Raw genomic sequence first — 19,329 nt, forward strand, 5'->3', positions numbered from 1 at the left:
GTAGTTGCTTCATGAGTAAAAGCTTCACAGCTTTTGTAAAAGAAGGAGCGTTAAAAAGAGAAGCAAATATACCCTCCTAATGCTTTACCAGATTAAAAAAAAAGGGAATAAAACATCATTTATGACGCTAACTTGCACTGACTTCCAGGCCCAGCCAGCAAGACAGCACTGAGCCTCTTGCAGCCTGAATTCTCAGAGGTTATTTATAAACCAGTTTAGTACCATGGTTTGTTCTGAAAAACCTAGATCCCAGCAAAACTGAGGGTGTGTTCCCCTCCAGCAGCACTAGGGGTACAAAAGCCAGGCAGGCTCGGGCTGCATACGGCACGGCTCCCTGCCATTGCAGCAACGGGGCAAGAAAGCGCGGCCGTAGGCAGTGCTGTGCGTGCTCGGCCCTCGTCGCCGCTCCAGACGCCGTCGGCAGCGCTGCTCCCCAGCTGTGAGCCGCAGAGGGGCGGCCAGCGGCGGCGCAAGAAGCCCCAGACCAGAGCACTTTTTCAAGCACTGGTGGTTTCTTTATGAGGCAATGGCCTCTGCAAGGGTTTAACTTTTGTATATATTCCCCTAATTAAAAACCCCCACAGCGTTACTGTCCTGGAGGGGTTTTTTTGTTGTTGTTGCTGTTGTAACCAGTGCTGAAGGAGGGAAGTGCTCCGTGTCCCCCAGCCAGCGCGTGTGCCACCAGACCGGCTGTGGCTGGCGTGTCGGCGGGGAGGCGCTCGAGGGAGGTCTGGGAAAGGGCCCTGGGGGGGCTCTTGGGACACGGAACCATCTCTGAGCCGTTGCTGCTGCCCGGCCCGGCCTGTGGAAAGGGCTGAGCCCAGAGACCCTGTCAAACCTGCAAGAGGTAACAAATTACTGTGGCTCTGAAATCAGAACGTGCACGTCTTCACCAGGAGGCATTTTTGCCTGGAGAAAGCTGGAAAAAAAAGGATGTGAACATTAAAAGCATTTTAAAAAATACCACGTAGCTCTTTCCCGTAGCAAAGGTAAGAGATTCAGACAAATAAACACCAGCTTTACAACTTGCACCTGCAGTTTTGGGGCGATACATTCGCAGCTAAACAGCTAGCGTCCTTCCTTAGCAGCGAAAGAGGGCGAAACCCTCGGCGGACAGTGCTTAGACTTGCGCTCAAAAAATACCAGTTATTCCCGCTGCATCCCCAGCAACATGCAATTCCAGGTTGTTCTTTAATAACCCAGCACAGATGGTGCCTTACATGCTTTGGAGGCTGCTGACCTGCTCCTGTACTTAGTGCAAAACCTGCCGCTGCTTCTTAGCTACAGATTAACAAGAAAATTTATTGTCTGGGGTAGATTGGGATCTGTAATCCCGGCACCATCAGTCAGCTTGAAAGGCTGAGTCCTTAAAAAGCAACAGCTCGTCTGTAATGCCATGGATATACACACGGATAAACCAGAGACGGCTTTGACGTACGGAGCCGGTCATACACCATTCCTGTCACGTCGCAAACGTATCGGCCTAAAAGCTTTACTTGGTCTATCACCAGTCCCAAGCGGCGCCGGGGCCTGACTGTGCCCGCGGCGGCTGCGGCTCTGCCCGGCGGCGCCCCGCGTGTTGCACCACGCCGTGCCCTCGGCCGCGCCGCGCCGTCGCTGCGCGGGCAGGTGAAGCAGCACGAGAGCCCGCCCAGCCGGGCAGGAGCAGTGTAGACATTCAGTTTAAGGTCATTTCCCCACCGATCATCGTGCTGAGGGCTGAATTCTGTACTTTGATGTGTGTAATAAAAGCTTTGGTGCAACATGGTGGACTCCGGCGCGTGTTTCAGTGAATTTTGGAATCCAGGTGTCAGCGATGAGCTGGCCACGGCTGTCCTGGAGAGCCCCTGCCGCTACCTCGGAGGGTCAGCGTGGGTTGTCATCCAGAAATACGGCCTAACGAACCTAACGCCCCGCAAAAGACACGAATTTTAAACTGGGTTTCTTTGGTTTTTGTTTTTGTTTTATGCGGCCGAAGTTGATAGCAGCTGGGTGGCTGGAGAAAGCTAAAACCAAACGACTACTGTCGCTAAATGCCGTGCATCAGTCGGCTCTCAAGCACCGGCCTTCCCGGCTGCGGGGTGCGCTCTCCGGCCAGGAAAGCAAGCGGCGGGCGGGAGCGTGTTGCAGGGGCAGGGAGGTTCTTTATTGCTTCTGAGTGAGCTTGCGTGGTGCTCTTGCTCCCAGCACGCACGCTGGGCGGCAGGGGTCCTTCCCCATTCCCTCTTTGTCAGGGCTGTTTTTTGGTGCCTTACACATCTTGGGCTACGGCTTGGCCTCTCCCTGACCCGTCCCCCTCCCCTGGCTCACATTTGCGCCCTCGGAGGGGAGTGCAAAATTCTGGCAAGCTTTTTCTGGTCTGCGGAGATGGCGGTGCGGGGAGGAGGGGTGTTCTTCAGGGGGCGGTTTTATGCCTAACTGCAGTTTGGCTCTGCTCTCCGCAGCAGCGTCCTCGGACCAGCGCCGCGCCAGTCCCCCCCCCGAGCGACTTCGGTTACGCGCTACAAGAGAAACAGGATCATTTGACCAGGCGAAGCCCAGCACGGCCCCAGCGTCCTCTTCACTGCAAGCAATAATGTACGCAAGAGGAAAAAAAAAAAAAAAAGCTAAAAAAAGCTGGGCTTGGGGTGGTGCTGAAGCAGCAGGTGGATGTGAAGCCGTGATGTTTGAGGGCTGGGTGAGCCTGCGCCCGACCCTGCTCAGCCTCCGGCCCCGCAGCCGCCTTGGTGCTCGCAGCTTTGCCTCTGTCCTGCCTCTCTCTTTCTCCCCGGGCAGAGCTGCTTGGCTTTCCCATCTTTTTTTTTTTTTTTTATTCCCTTGTCTGACTGGTCTCCTAACACGTGCGGGCTGGCGCTGGGGCCAGGCCGTGTGCCAGCGAGCTGGCCATCACTCACCCAGGCAGGCGCCCGCAGGACAGGTAGGAAAGAGCAGAAAGGCGGCGGCGTTGGGGGAAGCATCGCTCTTTGGCTGCAGCTGATTATAGCGGCTTGGTACGTGCGCCTGTGCGTTCCTCCGCGCGACGACAGGCATCGCTCCCAGCCGCTGCGGCCTCTCGATGCCACGGCGCGGTTAACGCCGGTTCTCCGGGCCGTGACCGGATTTTTTGGGCTCTCTAGAAATACCTGACTCCGCTGCCTTACCTGTGAAACGCCACCGGGTTTCTGGAGGGAGTGCTTTGCCTTTCGGGGCGTAAAGCACCCGGTTCCCTCGCCCTGTGGGCTCTCGCTGCCTCCACGCCACGGGAAAACCCGGGCGGGAAGCCGCCCATCTCCGCGGGCTCGGCCCTCCGCAGCGGAGCAGCGCGCGGCCGGGCTCCCTCCCCTGCAAATCCCCCCCCGGCTCTGCTTCCGCGCGCGCTGAGCTGCTGCTTCTGCTGCTCCCAACGCGGCTGTCGTTCGACGCCTGTCTGGAGACCTGGGCTGTCTCCAGCGTTGGGCCGGAGCTGAGCAAAGGCCGCTAACAGAAAGCATTTTAAAACCATGTTTCGCAGAAGCCTGGAGCCGAGCTCCACTCAGCGCAACCCCTGCCAGCACTTGCAAGGCGCCGGTTTGTCAGCGTTGACCCTCCAGCTACTCCTTAAGCATAGCGCTCGGGGCAGGCGGGGGGCACAAAGCAAGGGGGAGGTGGGATGGTTCCGCAACAATCCTACTTCTCGGTGCCGCACGAACGCCTTGGTGCCGGCTTTGCTGACAAGCTGGAGCCCCACCCCAGCGACTCGTGCTCAGCCTTTGGGAAAAGAGGGAGACCGCTCTCAGGGAAATGATTTAAAATGCCTTCAGATGCCTTTTCACTTCTTTTTATTTAATTCCATAAATATTTTCATAAGGCTCAGTGTCTTTACAACACTTTTTTAAACACTTTTTTTTTTGTTTGTTTTATACACACAACTTTGACACTTGTTTGACAGGGTCAAACAGTCCAATATAAACAAAATAATAAAACTGGCAAGTGCGGATCAGCTGGGTTACCAAAATCCTTTTTTTTTTCTTTTTTTTTTTTTCTTTTTATTTTTTTGCTCTTACTGTTAAAACCCCAAAAGCACTAAAATATCAGTATTTGGCTTCAAACTAGAATTTTAAAAACCTTTTTTTTTTTTTTTTTTTTAAATTCTCTGCTACAAGTCCCTGTCGTCATAGTGCCTTTAAACTCCTACAGACTCTTCTTTTCTTCTTAAGGAAAAATAAGCTTGGTGATGCCATGCAGAACTTACAATAGCTACTAAATATACATGTTCCCTGAAATGTAGCTGCGATGAAAAGATGACAGAGCATAAAGAGAACAAAACCAGAAACCCAAAGCACCACAGTGTACTACCAATAACATTGCAATGGACGGCCGGTGACCGTCCGGAAACTGAAACAGATTTCAAATATATTTCTCTATGTATTATTTTTCTATTTACAACTGTTAGATGCACCTAGGTTGGTTCTTGTTTGATCTTTTTTGGAGAGGGTGGGGAGGCGGAAGTCTTGAATTTAGATCCTCTGTTCTAGTGGCTAGGTCAAGGGGTAATGCATGTCACTTGCCTAGGGAAGAGGGTCGGTTTGTTTTTTTATATATATATATAGAGTCAGCCAGAGAAATACCGTAAACATGTAAGTTTGTTACAACTCTCTTGCTTCTGCATATGGAATGGTTAAGTGGGTTCCTCCTGTCTGGCATTGAAATGAAAGTCTGTATCGGATGCTCGGTCAAAAATCACCCCGATCTGATCGCGCCCGCGCTGCTCCCAGCGCGTTCGGCCACACGAGGCAGCCCAACCCCGCTCCCTACTGGGAAAGCCACGGTAGGGAGTAAAGTGGGGCCCAGTGCTGGTTCTTCGCTGTGCCAATGCTCCATCTCTTGCAGCACCTTGGCCATTTAGGGAGGGGAAGAGCTTTCTTGAGTGCCATGCCTGAGAGCCAAGCCCCTCTTCCCTCGGGAACAAACGCCTGCATCTGCTTTGCCGGCCGCCTGGCTTCGGCAAGCGCTAGCAACGCCAGCTCCGTTTGGCTTTCCATTTAAGAAAGAAGCTGCGAGTCCAACAAGTGGCCTTGTCAGATCAAGCGAGTCTTGATTTATGATGCAAATAATGGTGTGGCGGTGGTGTTTCTTTTTTCCTAGTGCTGAATATTTAGGAAGCATCTTCTCATAAAAATTATGGATGTCTCATTCTCACTCTCTGAGGCACAAAACAGTAAATGAACAGGCTTAACTAATGTGCTTGTTACTTTTTTTCCCTAAGCAATTAAAAAGGCAAAGGAATAAGTGAGATTTTCATCATGTTGACAACAGTTTGTAATCTCTCTCTCTTTCTCTCTCTCTCTCTCTCTGCATCTCTCCAGCCATTCAGAAACAGTAAAACATTTCAGTTAACGTCCGAGAGCCCATCTCATTCACGTCTTTAAATACCCACTCTGTTAAAGAAACAAAATAATATTTGCTACATATTCAATATTAAAATCTGACCATAAAAATGCAAAGATACAAAAGAGCATAAAAATAAGTTCTGATATAAAATTGGGCTGCCTCCTATTTGGGATTCCCGGTGTTTCGCTGCTGCCTGTCACAGAGGGGCCACTCTTCCTCTCCAAAACGCTCATCTGGTTAGCGATAGTTTCTAGGTTATTAAAAAGTGCTGAGATTATTTGTGTACTTAAATTAAAAAATACAGCCGCTGCCTTGTAATACGCCCTGAAATAAAACAGGCTCCACGGAAACACTGAAACCACACTCTCTGCTCCTCCCATTCGCTTGAATGTCTTAGGGGAGAGAAAAAAGAAAAGGATCTCCACGCGCGTTGGCCGGGGGTGCGTATGTGGTGTATCAGATTCAAAAGAAAACGATAAATACCGCGATCAATCGCTTCGCCCCCCCATTTTCAAAGGAGCTTGCAGAATAGCTCTGCAACGTTTTTAAGTTCATCTTCCAAATCTGGTTAAACAGTCTCATTTGCCCTAGGAAAAAAGTCATCCTAGCGCACAATGATTTGTTTTACAAGCTCAAGCGTACGCTTTCGCGCTTGCGAACAAGCGTACTTAAGGCTGAAATTGTAGGAATTGTCTTTGAGAACAGAGCTATGAATCTCCAGAGGGAGAAAAAGAGAGAGAAAGAGACCTGGAGAGTTCAGCCAATCACTCCAGAGCCCACTGGCGCCGATACACCTGTGCGGAGCCACTGGTGCCGCTCACATTAACCCCATCACTGATTCGGGCTAGGTCACGCAATCGCCGTCAGGCGGCTAAACTTCTCAGGTCACATCCGTATCTTTCCTGCAAGGCAATTCTCAACTCCTCTGCAGCTCGGGGTGCGTTAAATAGCAGGTAAATACTTCCAATTACTGAGGCAATGATCCTTCCGCTAACGGGCCACTACCGGCAGCTCATGTTTTGCCTGGGAGGTCAGTGCCCGCGCGAGGCCGGGGATCTTACACGCGACAGGGCAGCGCAGGCAGCGAGAGCAGTCCTGGTCCTCGCTTTTGGGATCATTGCTCCTGTAAACGGCAATTAGTGGTTCATTAACGCAGGCCCCTGCGGGCCTGAGCGGGGCCGACAGGATGGGACCTTAGTTCCTGAAGAAAGAAAACTGGCCATTTGTTGGCACCTAATAGCCAATTTTCCTCTAGCTGGAATGGAGGGCGTGAAGCCATCAGTTTTTTAAGCTTTTATCTTTGCACGGAACGCAAAGATAGGAGTGGGCTTTTCAGAGTCGTGTCTCAGCTTAAAAAGAAAAGAAAACAGAGATAACCCCGCAGAAATAAAACCAAATGCAAAAGAAATAAAAGCCCCTGATATTCTTTTCTCAGTCTTATTCCAAGTGTGAAAAAATCACACTGAATCGAGAAAAAGACAGTGCTTCAAAAAAAAAAAAAAAAAAAGGCAAAAAAAATTAACTGAGGAAATCCCAGCTCTCGCTTCCTAAACCGCTGATCCCCCTTCTGCTTGTTCGCACCTGCCCACAGCAGAACAGTGAAAGCCAGAGAAATACTGCGCAGCAGAGCGTGGTGCACAAGGGAGCACATCCAGACAGGCACGCGTCAGACCAGGGAACGCGGGACGGGGACGGGGAAAGGGTCGATGCTCTTCACGGAAATGGTGACTCCGGGGACAGCCAAGGGGGGACGGAGAGGGAGGGAGAGGGAGCAGAGAGCTCCCGGCACTCCAAAACACAAACAAACCCCCCCCATAAATAAGATCAAATAAAATATACACCAATGGAGTCCATGAGGAACTTCGATGACAAATTCACACAAGCGAGAAAGCGTTCTGGGATGCCAGTGACGACTTGAATGAAAATGAAGAAGAAAAGTAAATATAAAATAAAATTAAAAAAAAAAAAGTCCGACCAATGGAATAAAATAAAATAGGTCACATGGTTAGAAATCATTGGTGCTTCCTAGTATCTAGTAGCAGATCGCTTCCCAAAAACAACAAAAAAAAGTTTTTGGTCCTTCTATATATATACATATGTATATATATTATTATTTTTAAAATGCGCGTGTGTGTATATATATATGTATATATATTTAGTTGCAACAGTGCTTCTCCGAAAAAAGGTCCATCTATAAATATAATTTTATTTATTTTTATTTTTAAATTTTAGTTCTTTTAAGTTAAAATTCTCCATCTCTCTAGGTATTATTTTTTGAATGGTGTTAACCTGCTGAAGTTTTGCCAGAAAGGTGCCTGGCTGCGTCTGGGTTCGGTGAACTCGAAGACCTGGGACTGGGATATGCCATCTGTCACCATGTATTGTCCCTGATTTAATGGATCCTGGGGTGGTGGGTAGGCTGGAGGAACCGACTTGGAGTAGCTCACACCTGCATCGATGATTGGGGGGAAAAAGAAACAGATCAGTCAAAGTGCAATTGGGTCAATAGTCTTTCTTCGTCATGCTCTCGCTTCTTATCGCTTAATAACCAGGGTCCCAAACAACAGGGAGGCGTGCTAGAGACGGCAAATCTACAGAGGAACGCAGCAGCTGCCTAAACTCCGAGCTCAGAGGCTGCCTACGCTAGACCACGCGCTCAAGATTTGGAAAAGATCCATTACTTTTGTATTGGCAGAGTTTCGCCTGCCCTCATGGAAAAGTCCTGCGTGAGCTATCGAGGCCCGAACCCGGCCCGGCCGCGTGCGGCATCGGTCTGGTCAGACGAAGGCAGACAAGCGCATCGCTCGACCCGCTCGCAAATTTAACACTTGCTGTTTCCCCGCTCGTTTTTCTCCCTCCCTCCCAGCTACGCCTGGAAAGCGGTTTTGCCCCAGCGCGCCCCGGTGACCAGCCCCGAGCAGCGCGACCCCGAGGACCGCTCGGCGCCAGCTCCTGGGAAGCTTGTAGGACTTTTCCATAGGGTTCGTTTTTCAGTTTACCAGTCTGGTTTCAGAAAAGGCTGATTCTGCACAATCCAAACTGGTAGCAATGGATGGGCTGGCAAGGCTACGCTTTCAGGTTCCAGATCCGTAATTCGGAGTCACGGCTCCCGTGCAGGAACGGGGTGGGGGGGATGCTGCCCGTACAGCTCTCCCGCAGAAAGGGGGGGCTTCAGCAAGCTGGGACCTACGCAACCCGTTGTAAAGGATGGTGTAGGAAGGGTGGCTCTGGGTGAATGGAAGTGGAGCAGAAGGGAGGCGTGTCACCACCAAAGTGTGGACTACAGGGAACAGTGAGAGAGAGATATATATATAGAGAGAGCTACTTCTGTGTTTCCTTCCCCGCAACACCACTGATGAGGGATAATCCCTCCTTCAGCCTCAGGGTAGCGTGGCCGGCTGGAAACCACAACTCCAGAGAAGGGCAGGAAGGAGAGAGGAGCAGGGCTCTGAAGCAGGTTGCTGTAAGCTCTGGCCATCTCTGGATCCCCTCTGCTGCACGCAGAACTGCTCTTCCTTCTGCGGGGAGGGCAGCCCCGGCCGCAGGACGGGTGGCAGGCTTCGCAAGGGCCATCTTGAGGCCATTGCCCTCCCCGGGTTTTAACCGCAGGAGCGAGGCGACTCTACCCAAGCAGATCAGTGTCCTCATCTGGAAAGCGGGATGGCATCACCCACCTACCTCACACGAGGGTTGTGAAGCTAAATTAATTAATGTTTGTAAAACACTTTGAGATCCTCGGCTGGGAAGGTGCTAGAGAAGGCAAAATACGGTGATTAGCACCCAGGTACCACAGCAACGTGTGTACAAGAAATGCGACTCTTTGCATTCAGTTAGCGGTTCCTACCCACACACAAACACATGCTTTGGGGTCCAGCGCTGGCCGGCCCGGGCACAGGGAAGGCTGCACACAGTCGGGTACTTACAGACAAAGGAAAAAGCCTCACAAAATGCGCTCGCGGAGCTCATCAGACAACTTCTATGTGCTGCCGCTTTATAATTCAGGGCTTCTTTCAGATACAAAGCTAAGGCTTTAGTATGGCTTTAGGAAAGAGAATTAATTCACTTCCCCTTGCTACAGAATGTACCGATCAAGGGTTGTTAAAATCCTCAGAAGGTTCAGACCAAATGCAGATACCATCTTGACTACGTCTAACTGATTTCTCCTTCTTTACAGCAAATACCATCAAATCACGCAGCTCCCTGTCCACTGTAGGGAGTAACCAAGAGCTTTGCTTACGGTGGACGAAAAAAATGCTCTGTGATTCATTAACCTTTAACAAATTCATCCCAGTTAATATTTCAAACTTCTTTGAAAAGAACAAACCGGAGATGTTCCGCATTTGTGTCTGCATGCTGCAATAGAGTTACTCATCAACAAGTGTTCTGCTCTGTCCTTCCCAAGTTCCTCTCTCCCACAGGACGCCTGCAGGGCAGAGCGCAGCCCCAGAGCCCTGGCTGGCCTGGGGTCAAGCCTGGGACAAGGTCAGCTCTAAGATACCGGGGACACTTCTCTACCATCCTTGTTGGCAGGCCCCAACCGCCAGGGTGAATTTACCACACTACGTGACTTCAGCCGATGGTGCCCCACACGGGCAGAGCACGGGCTCGGGCTCAGCTCTGCCCTACCTCTCCCACCCCTTCTTCTGACACTGAGCTGCCCTTTGGAAGGCAGGCCAACGCGCGGGCACTGTAACCGACCGCAGAGTCTGCTCGGGAGGGCGAACTCTAGCCCTGAACCCGGGCAAGGGTGTGGACATTCTCCTGGAGGCCACCAGCCTTCAGTGCCTTGGCCACTTTTCCCAGGAGAGACTGGTGAGGGATTTCAGGACCTGTGGTAAGGTTAGGACCTGGTACAAGTCCCTTACGTGGCTAGAGTTGGGAAATACACCTTCCTCTGTCTGGTAAGTGGTTTGGATCTTCGATTGACTCAAAGGACCAGGAATTACTTCAGTTCAACCAATTACTTCAAAGGCAAGTAGGCCCTGTGCCACCAAGATCACTAACTAATGTTCTGCAACACAAAAGAGCCGTGAATCTAAAGCCGCTACTAAGGGACATGGAGCAATTGTTTCTAGTTTTGGAAGACCTTGAAGCCACATCGCTTTAATGACATGGCCCAGTGTCTTTTGCATCCTGTGGCTGCAGATCAGCGGTCAGCCTCGTGAGGCGGCCAGTCTGCCATGCTGAGCTGGGCTGAGCCCTCTACTGTCTCTACACCAATTTGTGGAGGCTGAACTAATGTAGTTTAAGCACGATATAGAAATGCTAAGAAATCTGCTGGATCAGCAAAACGTTATGCACTTGGAAGGCTGGAGAAGTAGAGAAAGGACAGTCTGGCTGAAGTCCACTGACATTCATGGGGTTACGCTGCGAAGAACGTAATCCACTGTCTGTCTTCTCCAAAAGAGGAAAAGGCAGACTCCCCTGGCCGGATCACTAGTAAACCCCAGTCAGTTCTTTCCCAAAGTAGCCTTTTTGGTCCAAACTCCTGAAAAATGTCTATCCCTGCCTGAAACATACCCACGCACACAGTGCCGCTGTCCTCAGCGAGGAAGCTCAGACCCATATTCTCAAAGTTGTTTGCGGGGCCCTGCTCGGAGATCTAGGCTGTTGGCATGAACATCTAATCTGGATGGACGTCAAAAGCTCCTGGCTGGTTCTACTTGAACAAGCAGCCGAAGGTTTGCATCTTTATCGTATTTATCAAACAGCCTCCATGGCCTGACCGGTCGAGACCGCGGCTCTCGATGGCATGCATAATTACCGTGTGTTTGTGGGCATGCAAATAAAAACATTTGTGCTCTGGCAAGTCGGGCTGATAATTCCATCAGAATACATTGTCTGGTGAGACTGTGACACAGCACTTTGCAATAGCTTGAGGTGCCCCGAGAATGGCTCTTTTTTTTTCCAGACATACCCCCATGTGCTTGACAAGGTGGAACGCGGGCACTGGGGAGGGGGGAGGAGGGAGATTCACCTCATCTGCACATCCTCAAACCCTGAGAAAGAGAAATTCTGGGGAAAAGTATGACAGGTCGGTATTTTTCTCCTCTGTCCTGAAGAAGTGGTTTGCTCCCTCATCAGATCCCGGGGCTGTTGTGCAAAATTGTCTCTTGAGGGATTTCTTTTTCTATGCAAAGCCATAACTCCACTGCAATTCAACAGAAAGAAATGAGCAAAGCCCTTTTCCAATACAATCTCGGGCTGCTCAGCGAAGAATTCAAAGCGCAAAGGGAAAGAATCGATGCGTAAGTAATGATTTCTAGACTCAGCTGCTGCGCTGCCTTTCCAAGGTGTAAGAAAGCAGCTCTACACCAATGACCAGACTTGGAGCTCCTTCTGCTGGTTCATGCATAATTCTGCACCGCAGCAGAACATAAAGGCTGCAGCTGCACAGCAAGATCGTTCGGCAGGGTGGGGGTTGTGGAAATCTGCTCAGAATGAGAAAAAGAAAACTCCAGGGTTTATAATTTGGCTAGACAAAACTGGTAAAGAGGGATGCTGTGCTGTCAGTTGAAATCATGTCTTTTTTTAGCACTAGGCAACGTCACTTGGACTCTTTCAGATTTCTCAGCTCAGAAGAAAACAATTAAAAAGATTTAAAAGTGTCTCTTTTTTCCCTTCTAGTTCTTTTTTTTAAAGTGTCTCTTCTATTTGAGGTTACAACACGACTTCAGTAGCACTCGAGGATTTAGGAGCATGCTATTAACTCACAGGCAATCCACATGAACACGTGCAGACAGACCCAGTTATAATATAGCAGGACAGCTACATTAAGACCGCACCTTTCCAGCGTTAATACAAAACATACACAGAATATTCAGATTTGCCTATATATAACCATGGAAACTTGCCTTACAAGCCATTTATTTCATCCTCAACCTTTAAGATCTTAGCTTATACTTTGATCAGGAGCTATTTCATAGGCTTTTCTTCTACCTAGCTGTCTAGATATCACACTGTTTATTAGCCAGAGTTGAGTGGGAGACAATAAAATATCATCCCCTGCTTTCTCCACTGGCTGAGTGGAGGCTGCTGGTAGGAAAGGAAGCAGTGCTGCGCTAAGGAACCTCTCATCTCCCCCTGACCTCAACAGCAGCCGAGACAACTTGCATCCTTCAGGAGCCATGCTCAAAAATAACCCATAAATTCCATATCCTCCTCAATATTGTAACCCATACACAACGTGGGGCAGCCAGGAACACACCTCGAGAACACTGATTGTTGTACAGTTAATTGCTCCTGCAATATCGACAAGTTTAAAGAAATAAGCAGCAGTCATGGCTGAATGGGCACAGCCCTTTGCCTTTCTTCAGCACGTTTCAACAGAGGATCTCAAAGCACTTCACCGCTATTCACTTGGTGGCTGTCACGTTTAGCGTTAGCAAACTACGCCGTGCTTGATATTCGTCGTGCTCCCTGTCTGCACGCCTCGTTTTTACAGCAAGAGGCGTGGATGGCGGCTGCGAACAGGAACCCTCTGCCTCCGAAGGCAGTCCTGAGCAGCCGGGACTTCTTCAGTTTACACTTCCGTGCTAAACTACCCGACCCAAATTTTGTCATACTCGCCCAGCGCAGGAGGAATTTAAGTGGTGCGTTAGCCACGGCTCTTCACACAGCTGGGGATTTCACTGACCGACCTGGCGGAGGTAGATACTACCAGGGACGGTACCAGTGAGGAGAACAAGCCTTAGCTCCCTTTCCTAACCACTAGCCTAACTGCAGCTTCAGAAACGCAGCAGAGGGAACCAGTAAGCGTGTGTCCTGGCTGTTCCACAGCCCGCCACAGTATCTACAAACACTGAGGTAACTTGACCTTCCCGAGTCTATTTATCAAGTCTGTTACTGCAACCTGATGTCACCAGACTAGACATTAAGATAATGATTCCTCATGTGATAAGCAAAAGCTAAGCGAGGCAAGATGGAATAAATGATACTAGGGCTTTATCAATCACAGTCAGGTGGAAACTAATTTATCCCATCTTGTACTTCTAGAGCCTCCCTCTCCTCCAGCATTCTGTACTCTGATAGCAAAGATCAGTCCGTCCGTTTCATTAACTGGAAGAGATCAGCTCACCCATCACTGCCCTGAAATGCAGCCTCTTCTGGGTAGCAATGCTGCCCCTCACCTAAAATACCTCACCAAACTGGAAGCGCAGGAGAATCTGGGCTGACAGACTTATTACAGCTGGAATCTCAACATCTTGGCTCTTCAAACGAGGGCCAGTGGAAAACCCAAGAGGCCCATTTCACATCTCAACCAAAAACTCCCCTGGAGAGCTTGCTCAGAAGCACATGCCCATTGCTGAGTCACCCGTACGATCCTCAGAGGTCTCCCAGCCAAGCATTTATTCGTGATTTTCCTTAGCTTGTACATCTGCCCGGATCTCAGATGAACCCCCTGACTCCAGCTGGGTCAACAAACCTTGAGTGAGAAGCCATCTACCTATACCATCATCAACGAGTCCAGCACCCGTGGACCCACAGCTGTAATTTCTCTGAATCTGTTGGGAAATACCCCCGAGAACATGACTAGCGCCGTTCTTTCACCTACACTGTGGGAAGCTCTGTAAAAAAAAGGGAAGTGACCCTGATTATCTGAAAATGCAAATGTCCCTCTGTTTTAAAGGGGTTAGTCTGGGTGTCACTCAATTACGCTGAACCCCCCCGAGGCTATGCCTGCATGTGTGAATAGGACTGGGGGAACGTGTCGGGGCCACATCAATCTAGTTAGCAGTGAAGATGCAATCAAATAGGTTTAAACACTCTGGAGGACCACAGGAGGTACCTACAGGCTCTGCTACCTGGTAAGACCTGCCCCAGCCAGCTGGAGGAAGCCAGCACAAGCGTGCCAACAGGCAGACACCTCCTTCTGCTCTGCAGACTTGCTGGGGGAGAGCTCGAAGTGCTGAAGTGCGAGAAGTCAGAGAAAAGCTGTTGGGTGTTTGGGTCAGGGATTTTTTATGTCATAGTTCGCCGTGAGCTCAAGTGATCAGAAAGGAAGAAATTAGCAGGAAAATTCAGTGACTCAGAGGGTGTTTTACTGCAGGCCAAAGCAGTTCATGCTGGCTGATGATTTAACCCCTGCCGGCTTTGCATAGCTGAGTGTTATGGGCAGATTTAATGACAGCATCCTTCGAAGCTCGGGGCCAGGGGTGATGGTGATTGAATATATGTCTCCCTCTTTCCTCAAGTCCCAGACCACCGGGCTAAAGACTTGCCTGGGCTCAGGGTATCTGCTTTGGTGGAGCTGTGGCACAGTGCAGAGGAGAATACACAGGACAGAGCGATGGCCATGAAGGAGCTGGCTCATAGCATGGGTCTGAAGCGCTCTCCTGGGGTGGGAAACGCTCCCACCTAGTACTAAGGTCACTTTAAATTTGAACGGACATTACTTTTTCCAAAATGGAAACATTAGTGGGAAATGGTGCTTTAAGAATGGGATCTCCTTCCCGGGCACTGGACCCTCTAATCCCCCTGACATCCCTGGCTGACAGCTTTAGGACCATGAGCAAAAGTCCCTCAGGTGTACGTGCTGTCCTGCGTGGGGACAGGTGTGGACAAAGCTGGGGAGCAGAAGAGTAACGGAATGCTTCTGAAAGCTGCAAACATTAATCCTTGGAGGGGGGATTAAAAGTGGCCAGTGGAACAGACACCCCTGACGGGCAGAGGCACTAAAGGAGCCTTCTGCTGTCAGACACTTGCAAATTAAAAAAGTACCCTGGCTAATCCTGCGTCTATGCTAAGGATGGACTGGAGATCCACAAAGGATCCATTTTCAGCGGAGCTTTAGACTCGCTTCCACTGCTTTAGTCAATAATGAGCACAAGCTTGGAAGCGCAGCTCGATGCTGTCTCAACGCTGCCGAGTCAGTGCAGGCAGCAAAGGCCCTCACTGGTACCTGGACTTATCTGCAGAAAAGCCGCACGCTTGATAAGCTGCAGCTTAAAAAAGGTGGTGGGGTTTTTTGTTGTTTTTGTAAGTCAAGACAAATAAAGTTCTCTGTTACTTTACTATTTCTAGGAGACACCACACTGAATTCTATTCCCAGTTACCACACTGACATTGAAAGAGGCTGAAGGGCAGTAACCAAGAGGCAAAATCTTGAACGATCAATGCAAAAAGAAAAAAAACAACAAACAGCCCTTTTCTCTATCTGTTGGTAAGGTGCAGAGCCAACACTACCCATTTAGTTTATGTCTAATGGACTTGGAGAAGGCCAAAAATTGGTTTAATGCTGTCTTAAGGCACCTGGTCTAATATCATTACATCTTGCCCGATCCAATAAATAGTGCAAATCCTACTACATCGCTGAAATCTGACCTTGCGCATCATGAAATCGATTTGGAAGGCAGCCCGGCGCTGCACGCGTGCACACACGTCTGTGTGGACGTGAGCCCTGGGAGGGGGTTGCTTCCAGAGGAGGATGACTTGTGCCCCACAGAGGACCCTCAGTTTGGGATCAAAAACTTCTCAAAACACTGAGAATTGTGTTCTCTCTTAATCACCTGGATAAAGTTACCATCAGTTTAAAAAAGCAGAGTTTTAAGGTCTCTCCTCCTGCTGTCAGCTGAGCTCTCAGCGTCTCTCCCTCGCCTGCTGCAGCGAGTGGTAGTTTAAACGCTTCGTTTTCAGCCAGCTCCCGAGGAATACTTCTGGGAGGCGTGGTACGACAGCGCATGAAATGAGCGGCAGTTTATACTATTTGAAAAATGGTTTTCTGCTTCGCCTCTAAAAAAGTTGATGGCAATTTCCATTTCACCTCCTTCATGGCTCTTTTCTCTTCCTTAAGTATTCTGTGACGGGGAAATTACCATGGTTTCCCATTTAATAGGTGGAGGGAACAAGATAATCTGGAAACAGGTCTGTAATAGGCACCCGCTGACAGGGGAGCAGGGCTCTCGACGTGTCAGGTCGAGCTGTTGAGCCGTCAAGCCCTGCCTGACCCATCTGCCACCGAGACCTGTCCTGCAAAGTCCGGAAATTTAAATGAATAAATAGTTCAGCTGAACGCAGTGGAAGTATTCCTGCTCCGAAAGGGCTTCACTGCTTTCCAGGTATAACTGATGCTCCAAAATCAGCTTAAAGGCCCTGCCAACGCCACTGTCGTGCTGTGGGAGGCAGCGCCCGGTGCCTGCAGGCAGCACCTCCCGGCACAGGCCCACCCGCCTGCCTGGTCCCAGCCCCAGGAGCTGCACCTCAGGCTCCGCAACGCGGCCCCAGGTGCCTGCCAAGGCCTTTGGCAAAAAATCCTGTTGGCAGTATGTGTAAAATGCATATGGCAAGATTCAAAAAAAAAAAACCCCAGCCAGTAAAAGCCAACTCTCAGGAATTTCCTCCTACCTCCCTCTTCTGAGCAATGCCACCAGCTCCCTGCTCCGCAGCCTCGTGCCTCTCTTCGGGTCGTGGGCACAAGACAAACCACAGAGTGAGAAAACTAAGAGTTTTCAGGAAAACATTCAATGCCGATACTTAATTTAATTCATCTGAGACTGGGCTATGATTACCACGATGTAGGACAAAAGAAACAGAGCTACTTATTTAATGACCCTATTTGTTGCTTTCCAGATTTCACGTCTTAAGTAAAACAAGCAGGCTTCGCCTAACTTGGCGCTTGGGGTCTGACTGGAGTCCTCTCTGACTTGAGGACTTCATCTCATAAAAAAAACCTGCCACTGTTATAACATAAGCTCGTTCTTCATAAAAGAACTGCTGACTGGTGCTTTAGGAGCTAATTAATGTTATAGTCAGAGAAGTCTAAGATACTGGCCCCTCCTTTTTCACCTCAGAGAGAAAGAGAGAGAAAGAGAAAGAGAGAAAACAAGAGAGCAATTGCTGTGTAAGCAATAAGTACGACAGGCGTATTGTATTTGTCAGGATGCGAGTCCAGCGATTTAAGCGGGATTGCTGGTAGGCATGCTCAGGCACCTTTCAACTGTGTCACCTAATGACTGAACAGTACAATTATTAATTAATTAATACTTTAATTAATTAATAAAATAATTAATCAAACAGCAAATCATAATTAAAAGTGGTTTTGTGGTGGCCGTCATGCAAGTTAGTTTCTCTAATTTTCCAGTTGCCGTAAGCTCCGTGGTTGTTTCTGTGCCGAGGGACAAGCGTGCTAGTGGCGAGGGGGGAACCTGTAACCCCGAGCTCGTGGCAGCGTCCGCTCCTGCCTGGCCTATATGTGCGCTGGTCAGATACGCCTTCCCTCGGCCCGGTTTTGGGTGTGGGCATACTTTGAGCTTAAAACGTCTGGCCAGGAGAGTTTTTAGAGAACATCTCAGAAGACAACACAGGAAGTTAGTAGAGAGGAGAAGACTAATGACAATGGAGAGACACAACAAGGAGCTGACGGTTGGCCTAGCGAACCACTACCGGACCAGCGAAGCCAGTAGACAACAAACAGGTGAGGCAGAAAGCAAAGAGCTCCTTAAACTTCTGCAAAAAACAACCCAATGCCTGTACAGAGCAGGGACGGATCTGCCTGGAACTGGCTATAGCCAAGAAGGGATGAGTTCTCTCAAAACCCATTTACAGGCCTAGCTGTGCCCCGGTACTTTGGTAATGAATAGATACATCTACGACTTTGTGAAGCTTTGGAAAACCTGAAAAATGACCTTTCTGACATTCCCTGCGTATTTACTATTTCAAAACCTGTAGCTGCAAGAGTTTCTGCGAGAGATAATTAGCGCCGGCTGCTTTGCCAGTTGAGACTGTTTCATATCTAGCACGGCATTCATTAGTCGGCTGCAGCCTCCCTGGGTGGGGAAATGAATCTGACGTTAGAGGGATATAATGTCTTTACTAAGATACTTTATTTCCCAGAGCTGACGCTACTGTGCTGTCCTTAAAAAGTTATAGGTAGCCCCAGGAAACATCAGCGTCCCCTTTCCAAAAGCAGGAAAGGCGCAGATCCCTCACCATCTCCAGTGTTTTAGCCATCTTTCTTGCTTTGCTAACGGGAGACTTTGAGAATCAGCAGAACCCCTACACATCTCCGCACTCACTGCCATTTCAGCCTGAGATAAACAACTGAGATAGATCTCTGCCCCCAGGGACAGCTTCTGGACATCAGACTGGACACACGAGATCAAATTCATCTCTGGCGAAATTCCGCTGGCTTCAACCACGTTAGACCAGAGATTAATTTGGCCCACAGATACATTAAGAAAGGATACAAAGCACAAACGGTATTGTATAAAAAAAGAGAAAGGGGAGGAGGAAATTCAAGGGGGACGCTGGATCCTAACCCAGCAGGATTCAGCCCAGCCCGCTCCACCCTCACATCACCAGGCACAGTGCATGTTGCCGGTTACCTTTTTGCTTACTGACTTTCTTTACTGTCATTGCCGCTTGCCGCTTTTGATTTTCAGAAATTTCAAAGCCTGAAAAAGGGAACACGGCAAACACAATTCAGAAGATTGCTTACAAAACCTCTTTTCCTTCTGGGGAGGGGGGATGTTCTGCACTGTTTGGCAAACGCACAACGCCCTGGGTAGCAAAGCATCACCCAGTGAGCTGTGTGTACGGGCAGGTATTCTACTGAAAAGCAAATCTTCCTTGAAAGGGCAGGCCTCTATAATCTCACTTGTGCAGGGGCTGTATGAAAAGTAAGATTAGACCTATTATTATTTATACAGTATCATAAATATGCCCAGTGCTTTACGGCTGAGCAACACAAACTGAGCCTGAACTGGCGCTGGTTACAGTCAATTTATGGGCGGATGCTGAGGGAAGGGCATGGCTGATAAGTCGTTGACTTCGCCACCCTCCTACCCTGCATGAGACATGCTTAACCAGAGCAGAAATGATGCAGGCAGGACACTCTGAAGTCAGATGGCGAAAGACCTCCTACTCCCACAGTACCCACGGAGGTCCAGGCTTGAAGCTATGGGCAGATTTTGTTATTGACGGCCAAAAATAACAGTAACTGAATTAGAAAGAGACCTATTTATGACTATAAGAGCAACCAAG

At 49.3% G+C, this 19,329-nt stretch overlaps 1 protein-coding gene and 1 long non-coding RNA gene across 6 annotated transcripts in view; one reads left to right on the top strand and one right to left on the bottom strand.

The window, feature by feature from the left end:
• The window catches only part of LOC135315390 (uncharacterized), a 313,306-nt gene extending 297,785 nt beyond the window's left edge, over positions 1-15,521 (top strand). Inside the window, exons 10-11 of one of the 2 annotated variants that reach the window (XR_010374854.1) lie at positions 2,445-8,330; positions 9,524-15,521. This is a non-coding gene — a long non-coding RNA (uncharacterized LOC135315390). Of the gene's footprint in view, positions 1-2,444; positions 8,331-9,523 lie in introns of those variants that run through there. The other variant, XR_010374853.1, reaches the window with a different exon arrangement.
• Positions 3,781-19,329, bottom strand: part of ARHGEF9 (Cdc42 guanine nucleotide exchange factor 9) — a 224,912-nt gene continuing 209,363 nt past the window's right edge. The window contains exons 12-14 of one of the 4 annotated variants that reach the window (XM_064463419.1): positions 18,672-18,740; positions 7,639-7,798; positions 3,781-6,472 (exon numbers count right to left, since the gene is read on the bottom strand). In XM_064463419.1, the coding sequence (XP_064319489.1) occupies positions 6,340-6,472; positions 7,639-7,798; positions 18,672-18,740 (362 nt within the window). In that variant the 3' untranslated portion in view covers positions 3,781-6,339. Of the gene's footprint in view, positions 6,473-6,626; positions 6,699-7,015; positions 7,263-7,638; positions 7,799-18,671; positions 18,741-19,329 lie in introns of those variants that run through there. The other 3 variants (XM_064463420.1, XM_064463422.1, XM_064463418.1) reach the window with 3 other exon arrangements.

Source organism: Phalacrocorax carbo, chromosome 11, assembly GCF_963921805.1.
Source record: "Phalacrocorax carbo chromosome 11, bPhaCar2.1, whole genome shotgun sequence".
Classification (NCBI taxonomy): domain Eukaryota; kingdom Metazoa; phylum Chordata; class Aves; order Suliformes; family Phalacrocoracidae; genus Phalacrocorax; species Phalacrocorax carbo.